This window comes from Mandrillus leucophaeus, unplaced genomic scaffold (genome assembly GCF_000951045.1).
Source record: "Mandrillus leucophaeus isolate KB7577 unplaced genomic scaffold, Mleu.le_1.0 Scaffold760, whole genome shotgun sequence".
NCBI lineage: Eukaryota > Metazoa > Chordata > Mammalia > Primates > Cercopithecidae > Mandrillus > Mandrillus leucophaeus.
The window spans coordinates 321,751-330,593 of record NW_012108253.1 but is presented as its reverse complement, the minus strand read 5'-3'; the positions used below and the strand labels follow the sequence as shown (position 1 = coordinate 330,593).

Sequence of the window (8,843 nt, the reverse complement as noted above, 5' to 3'; positions counted from 1 at the left end):
TCTCTTCAGATAAGGTATATGTATTGGCTAATATTGTTTTAATCTGGAAAATTACCAACTTACACAATCATGGCACTATGCTCATTGATTCAGTAATGCAGGAATCTGGAATTTGAAAGGGGCACAGTAGGAATGGTTTTTCTCTTCAACAAAAAGTCTGGGCCTCCCCTGGAAGGACTCCATAGCTAGAGGTTACTCAAAGGAAGAGACTTGCCCAAATTGCTGTCAAAACTTGAAACTCATTTGCAAATCAAAATAAATGTGTATACTACATCTGTTTCACCCCAAATAACCAAATATGAATGTTTAAATGCTTAGTCAACATTTTGAAATTTTAAATATTCATAATCCTGTGTGTATTTTATACTTACAGCTCATTTCAGTTGGAATGAGCTAGTGGGTAGGTGCCCTGTTGCACAGCTCAAGTTTACAGTACACTCAGGCACAGCACTAGATTGGGGAATGGAGGAAATTCTCCTCATGGGGCACAGGGTGGACAGAGGGTGCTCAGGGCAGGCTTCCCAGGGTTTCCTTCATGAAACAGAAGCAGATTTCATAGTTACTGCTCCCAGGGGTGCTGTAAACTAGCCACAGCTACTGGTCCGCAGAATTCTCAGCCCAAGAAGACCCTATGGCCATGGAAAGAATATTTTTGTCCCTGCAATATCTGCTTCCTTTCCTGCTTTAGAGATGTGATGGCTGGTGTCTTTGTCTGATTCTGCCCCTGTGTTGAACAGCCAAGGTCACTGTTGTGGGGCACTGATCCCATCCTGGCCATGGTGGGAGAAAACACTAAGTTACGCTGCCATCTGTCACCCGAGAAAAATGCTGAGGACATGAAGGTGCGGTGGTTCCAGTCTCAGTTCTTCCTCGCAGTGTTTGTGTATAAGGGTGGGAGAGAGAGAACAGAGGAGCAGATGGAGGAGTACCGAGGGAGAACCATCTTTGTGAGCAAAGACATCAGCAGGGGCAGCGTGGCCCTGGTCATACACAACATCACAGTCCAGGAGAACGGCACCTACCGCTGTTACTTCCAAGAAGGCAGGTCCTACGATGAGGCCAGCCTGCACCTCGTGGTTGCAGGTGTGTCTCTTCATTTGCTTTGTTACTTTGGCACAGTATGACTTTTGGGGAAAGTATATCTCCTAACTTCTGGCCCATTGCAGACCAGCACAGTCCTCTTTCCTGGATCCCCTTTCCACAGAGACACTCACCCTATGGAAAGAAGAGTCCAGGGAAAAATCCTTCCTCCTGCACAAGGGCCACCATGAGTGAGCTTGCCCTGCTAAGCCGTGGGCTTGACTTCTTGAGAAGCACACGCAGAACTCATCTGAGGCCATGAGCAGGGGAAAATGGTGAATCTCAGAAGAGAAGTCTTATGCATGCCTTAGCACTGAGCTGTGCACTTCTGAGAGTGAGAGGAGACTCCGTTAATAATTGTCCCAGGACAAACTGGAATAAACAACAACTGCCCAGAGAACTATGATATTTGAAATCTTATTTCTTGATAAATATTAATCCTGACTTCTTTCCTGAAACGCTGGTTGCAAAGAGAGTGACTTATATGTAAATAGAGGGTTTTATTAAAGCAAGATTTAATACAGAAGCAATTTTTTTTTTGTTGTTGTTGTTGAGAAGTGGTCTCACTCTGCTGCCCAGGCTGGAGAGCAGTGGCAGGATCTCAGCTCGCTGCAGTCTTCACCTCCCAGGTTCAAGCAATTCTCCCTGCCTCAGCCTCCTGAGTAGGTGGGATTATAGGCATGCAGCACCACGCCTGGCATATTTTGTATTTTTAGTAGAGACAGGGTTTTGCCATGTTAACCAGGCTGGTCTCAAACTCCTGACCTCATGTGATCTGCCCATCTTGACCTCCCAAAGTGCTGTGATTACAGGTGTGAGCCACAGCGCCTAGCCCAGAGGCAAAATTATGTTCCTGCTGACTCCACAGAGAAAGTGCAAGAATTTATCTGGCAGGGAATACACAAGATTTCAACATAGAAATACATTTAAACTGGAATTTCTAGAAGTTTGCTAAAATGATATTAAGTGATTACTTCAGTCTTGGGGTTAGTTGATTGTGCTTTAAAATATATATTTGAGGACTGAAAAAGCCTTTCGGGTGCAGGATAATCTGTGGTGGCATTTCACTCCATCAGACCAGAGGAGGTGCAGATTAGGGAATTGGGTCTGTCCCAAGGGACCTCAAATCATAGCAAGTAGGAGACCCCATCTTTGCTACTCAGAATGGCAACTTTGTGTGTGATTAAAACAGAATATTGTGAAAGGAGACTTTCTTTACCCTGTGTCATGGCTGTGTTTGTAGCAGCACTGCAGGGTTGGCCAGTTATGGTTTCTACGTGGCAGCAATCTGCTCCTCCCTCTCTGTAAAACTGACACTGGCCTGGCCTTCTCCACTCTGAATTGGGCTGCTTAGGACTTTTTGTTTGTTTGTTTACTGTATTCTCTTTGTTAGGTTGGTTGGTGGCTGATTTTGCCTTTAACTCTATTTTGTCATACTTCCTGTATTGAACCTCATGGAATGTTTTGAAGAACTTTGTTTTCCAATTTGCTGAATTATTTTAATTCTTATTCCACTAAGCCTTTAAATGTACAAGTAGTTTTATCTCCTGATAAAAATTAAAGTGAGTCTGGGTGACATGCAAAAACCCATCTCTTTAAAAAATATATTAAAAAATTAGCCACGCATGGTGGCACATGCCTGTAGTCTTAGCTATTTGGGAAGCTGAGGTGGGAGGATCACCTGAACCCAGGAAGTTCAGGCTGTAGTGAACCACGATCATGCCACTGCACTCCTGCCCAGGCGACAGAGTGAGACTGTGTCAAAAAATATTAATAATAATTAAATTGAGCCACAACAATAGACTTAAGTTATTGGCTTAATTTCCTGTCTTTGCCATAATTTGGAGACTTTACAAAGGAATTATTCAGAAGAAGTTTGGATGTTCACGCATGGCTGAAGGATCCCCTAGGATCATGCAGCTCTTTCATACCTGGTATTCACTTTTACTGAAGATTCATTAAACATGGATTGTAGTTAGGGTAAGTCTAGATTCTTAGGATTTTTGGTGATGATCTCTGATATTAAAAAAGTGATATGGTTATCTTAATCCCAAGAGCATCCAGATCTTTCTAATAAATTGATGTTCTCAAAGCACTATAAGAAAATTGCCCCACCTGTGCAACACTCTGTCTCTACAATAGAATAAAATGTTAGCCAAGCATAGTGGAACATGCCTGTAATCCTAGCTAGTTGGGAAGCTAAAGTGGGAGGATCTCTTGAGCCGAGGACTACAGGGCGCAATGAGCTATGACTTTGCCACTGCACTCCAGCCTGGACAACAGAGCTAAAACCCTGTCTCTGAAAATCAAAAGAAAAGCAAAAGAGATGTTGCCTAACAGACGGAGCCTCTGGGAGGTAAACTGTGAATTAGGATTAGGGTTGGCTTTGCAGGCTACCATGTTGAGGCTCCTAAAAACCATCACCTACTATGGGTGGGAGAGAGCAGTGTTTATGTGAAGCCCTAAACTAGACAAAAGGGTCAATGTCTTTAGGTCAAAAGGTTGCTTAGTATTCTGCCTGTCTGGTAGATTTCTGTCCTTCTACTTGTTATTTAAGAGCTTCTGGAAGCTGAGGTCTACTGAGAAGTCATCCTAGGACCAGAAAGTGAACTCCAAAACCTGCCTGTTTGAAGTTGGAGTTGACAAACCCACCTTAAGTGAGAAAATTAATCTTGCAGGATAAATTGAATAAGCATTTATAGCAGACACATAGATGCTTGGTGCTGCAATGGGGCCTGTAGGTGGAACACAAAGAAAAGGGTGCAATGGGATCCTTTCCTCTTAGAGAGCTCACAGTTTATGTGGCCCATTGGTCTCCTGGTGTTCTCTAACATCAACGTTCTTTCTTCCTTACCCTCATCCTTTGTTTCTTCCTTCCTATTTCTTGCTTCTTACCTCCCTCTTTTTTTTCCTTTACTTTCTCTCTTCACAGAAGAGATGCAGTCAGCACTGAGACACCACTGCCTTTTAGCTGAGCCCTGGTATCTCTCCCCAGGACTGGACTCTGAGCCCCTCATTGAAATGAGGGGCCACGAGGACGGGGGCATCTGGCTGGAGTGCATATCTGGAGGGTGGTACCTGAAGCCCCTCACGGTGTGGAGGGACCCCTACAGTGAGGTCGTGCCTGCCGTGAAGGAGATCTCCATCCCTGATACAGAAGGGCTCTTCATAGTCACCACAGCTGTGATTACCAGAGACAAGTTGGTGAGGAACGTGTCCTGCTCTATCAATGATACCCTGTTCGGCCAGAAGAAAGAAAGTGTCATTTTTATTCCAGGTTAGTTCTCTGCTCTCTGAGACTCATCGAGTGCATGGGGATCCTCAGCACACAGATGGAGCCCAGAGCGGGGATGGGGGCAGCAGTGTGGGTAGAATGGTCCTGACCCCTGTGAAGCTGGAGGCTGCAGCTGATATGAAGCTTCTCTAATCCCTTTTCACAAAAGGAGAATCAAAGAGTCCCAAAACTCAAGAGTAGGAGCCTCTTCTCTGAGGGTCAACCACGTCTTTTTTTTTTTCCTGCAAGGTCCTTATGATGTAGCAATTTTTAAACATTGAAAATAACCATTACACATGGAGGGAGAGTGGTGTAGATAGGTGACTCTCTACACTTGGTGTTCCTGTATGCTGCAGCCATCCCTTCCTGCCCAAGGGATTTTCCAAGGGACAGAGCTGGGAAAAATCCTTATTGATACACACCCATAATTCATTCAACAAATGCTCAAGAAGCATATCGTATATTCAAGACACTGTTCTAGAAACCAAGGGTAAATCATTGAACAAAATATATCAAGATCTCTTCCCTCAAAAAGTGATTAAATAATTGACTATATATTCCATCAGATGGTGATGAACTTCTACAGGAAACATTAAGCAAGGAAGAAATAAAGAGGCAGTGTGAGACATTGCAATTCTTAACAGAATGGTCAGGGAAGACTTCACTGTAAAGATGGGAATTGAGCCATCCCGTCTGATGGTAAGGGACCATCAGATGCTTAAGGACTGAGCAGCCAGCTACAGGAAAAGCATATGCAAAGGGCCTGGGGAAGGAACATCTCTGGCAGTTTCCAGGACCCCCAGAAGGCGATGCTGGTGTGGCTGAAATGGAGTGAGTGCAGGAAGAGAAAGGAGATTAATTCACAGAGACAATGAAAACACATTCTACATGGCATCATAAGCCACAAACAGTCTTTGGTTTTTAGGGAGAGTGACAAGGAAAGCATTGGAAGGTTTTGAGCTAAGAATTAACATGATTACATTTGGGATGGTCTGTTGAAAATAGACTTCAAAAGGTAAGGGCAGAATAAGAAGGAGGGCACTGCAGTATTCCAGGTGTGAGGGATGGTGGCTTGAGACAAGGTGGTGGCTGTGCTGACTCAGCATGGCTGGTTAGCTTTATGCACCCTGGTCCTTCCCATGGTGACTGCAGATGTTTCTGCTTTGCTACCTCTGGGCCTTGGCCCTGGAAGCCACTGAGGTGTCAACCAGGGCTGAGCCAGCATCACTTTCTCCATCTGAGTTTTCTGAGGGAGAAACTAACAAAGCAGGTGGCTGAGGAGCTCTTGAGATGTGTTCCTAGGGGCGCTCTCATCTGGATATTCTGTTTCAAAGTAAGTGGACATTTCTGGCTGCCTTTTCAGAATCCTTCATGCCCAGCAGGTCTCCCTGTGTGGTGATCCTGCCTGTTACCATGACTATTCTGATGATATTCATTATAGGAAAAAAAGATTTGTCAGGAAAAAGAGTTTGAACAGGAAAGGAAAGAAACTGCGCTAAAGGAACTGGAGAAAGAATGTGTGGAAAAAGAGAAAGAACTTCAAATCCAAGGTAAAAGAGGCCAGGTATAGTGGCTCAAGCCTTGAATCCCAACACTGTGGGAGGCTGAGGCATGCGGATGACTTGAGCCCAGGAGGTCGAGGCCAACCTGGGTAATACAGTGAGACCTTATCTCTAATTAAAAAAAAAAAAAAGGTAAAAGAGTAGGAGAACAGTCCACCACTGTACAAAGGACACCACTCTCCCAGGTACCAGCGTACGGAAGAGACAGGAAATGCACCGCAGCAGCAACAAAGACTTGGAACTCTCATGTCCTTGGGATGAATCTCAGAGCTTTCGTTCTTTCATTCTGCCCGCATTGCACTCATTCGCCTGGCTATGTAAAGTACTAAATGGTTGAGCAAAAACAAGTGTAACAATGTACCGGTACTACCCAGCCACCTAATCATATATCATTTCTGGTTTCTGACAGTGCCCTAAGCATGAGGGAAGGGAGATGCTGTTCGTAGAAAGGATGGTTCCTGCATGGTTTACTATAAACCCAGCTTCTTTTAGTTCTTCTATTGAAGACATGATTTTGTTTCTGTTTCTCAGAGCAACTTCAAGAAGAATTGCGTAAGTTTACCCTTTCCTGAACTACTCCTTGTACAATTTGTGTTCTGCTCATTTAGCAGCATCTCATGACATTCACCTCTGTCTGTCCCTTGCAGGATGGAGAAGAATATTCTTACATGCTAGTGAGTGCCCCTGATATTCCCTCAGATCTCAGCTTTCTCCTGCTAGCCAGCTAACAGGACTCCTTAGAGGAGATGAGCAAGGGGCCCAGGGCTAGGCAGGTGCAGCAGGGAACTGGGGTCAGTTCATCAACAGTGTCCCAGCAATGATGCATCATGGCTCTTCTGTCAGGGAATCCCAGCAGCTCTCAGTCCACCCTGTGATTTACATCCTAGGATCCTTTCTCTTTTGGAATAATTTAATACATGATGACCAGAGGTTTCCGTATATAGTAGCCTCCCCAAGATTTATGCTTCAGTGATTTTTGCTCTTTGATTCTGGATCAATTTGAAAGAAGACAATGCTGTCTTAGCAATTTATATACTAGGGATAGTGTAGACTGTGCATAGTTGAAGGCCCATGTGGGGAAGAGGCTATAAAGGGTCCCAATCAGCCTGACAGAATGGTATACAAATAAGTGGCCAGAGATGCCTTTCTGCTCCTAAAAGAGCACTGATACTTTGTGTATAGCCTGCCAGGGGAGGGAGTTCGGGTGAGTGGGAGAGCACAGAACCAATTGCCTACTCCCAGTGAGCACTTCCCATCTTATGATTCAGCCCCTCTGTCCATAAGCACCACAGAATCCAAGCTTTACCAGATACCATGGCACACGGACCTTTCCTCTTCAGGAGAATTTCAAAATTGCCACTGTCAACTTGGGACAAAATAGCAAATTGTCACAACCAGACATATTAACTTGGGGAATGGAGGAAATCATTTTAACACAATAGAAAGGTAGATCTTAGAATGCTAAAAATGTGAATGATTAATTGGGGCTCATTTCCTAAACTCTCTGGATTTCATAAAGCCTCAGTTCTTCTCAACCTGAGGGTGCTGCTTCTGTCTCTGGAGAGACAGAAGTGCAGCTTCAGAGGCCAGGATGATGGCTTACACCTATAATCCTGGCAGTTTGTGGGGCAGAGGCAGGAGGATCAACTGAGGTTGGGAGTTCGAGACCAGCCTGACCAACATGGAGAGAAACCCTGTTTGTACTAAAAAGATAAAATTAGCCAGGCATGGTGGCCCATGTCTGTAATACCAGCTACTTGGGGGACTGAGGCAGAAGAATCACTTGAACCCGGGAGGTAGAGGTTGCGGTGAGCCAAGATCGCACCATTGCACTCAGGCCTGGGCAACAAGAGCAAAGCTCCGTCTCAAAAGAAAAAAAAAGAAAAAAAAAAGTGCAGCTTCAGGAATTCTTGGGTATGAGCTGCCTGGGATCAGGGGGCCTTCAGGGAAATGGCCCCTACGTGGGAATCCCGCAGCAGCTTTCTGAGACCTCTCTGGGGACCAGGAACCACACAGAGTTCCTGAGACTTCCTCTGCAGCCAGTGTGGTCCTGGACCCAGACACTGCTTATCCCGATCTCTTCGTGTCAGAGGACAAGAGGAGTGTGACATTGGAACCCTCTAGGGAGAGCATGCCGGACAACCCAGTGAGATTCGACAGTTAGCTTTGTGTCCTAGGCCAGGAGAGCTTCGCCTCAGGGAAACATCACTTGGAGGTAGAGGTGGAAAACGTGATTGAGTGGACTGTGGGGATCTGTAGAGACAATGTTGAGGAAATGGGAGGTCCCGCTGCTTCCTCAGAATGACTTCTGGACCTTGGAGACGCATAAAAGGAAATACTGGGCCCTGACCTCGCCTAAGTGGATTCTCTCTCTGGAGGAGCCCCTTTGCCAGGTGGGCGTCTTCCTGGACTCTGAAGCTGGAGATGTCTCCTTCTACAACATGAGAAACAGATCACACATCTACACATTTCCCCATTCAGCCTTTTCTGTGCCCGTGAGGCCCTTGTTCAGCTTAGGCCCTTGACAGCTGCATCTTAATCTGCTCTGCATTCACAGGAGCCAGTGGGGTCCCGGTGCCTGAAGAGGGCCGGACACTTCACAGAGCAGAGACCCACCACAGCCCACAGAATCAGTTCCCTGTCTCACAGCCATGGAGATAAGCCCTGGCCGTCTCGGCAGCCACTGCACAACGCCCCTGGTGGAAGACACGCCCTCCTCCCCTCTGGTCACACGGGAGAACCTCTTCCAGCTGCCTCTTTCACACCCACTCCAGACCTCAGCCCCTGTTCACGTCCTCATTAGGTGTGGCTTTAGTAGTTCCTTTGGTTGTAACTATGGGAGGGGAACAACTAGTTGTTCCAAGGCTCCCAGCCAGGAAGAAAGTGTGAGAAGCTGATTGGTAGCGAACCTGCTGTTTAACATCAGG

The 8,843-nt window shown here is 45.8% G+C and overlaps 1 protein-coding gene across 1 annotated transcript; it reads left to right on the top strand.

The window, feature by feature from the left end:
* Positions 1–718: 718 nt before the first annotated feature.
* Positions 719–8,577, top strand: LOC105529362 (putative butyrophilin subfamily 2 member A3). Its single transcript, XM_011966491.1, is given in 9 exon segments — positions 719–1,083; positions 4,076–4,357; positions 5,718–5,793; positions 5,795–5,904; positions 6,448–6,468; positions 6,564–6,594; positions 7,960–8,184; positions 8,186–8,434; positions 8,436–8,577. Coding segments are annotated over 9 exon segments (1,443 nt in total). The 5' UTR covers positions 719–776.
* Positions 8,578–8,843: the final 266 nt, after the last annotated feature.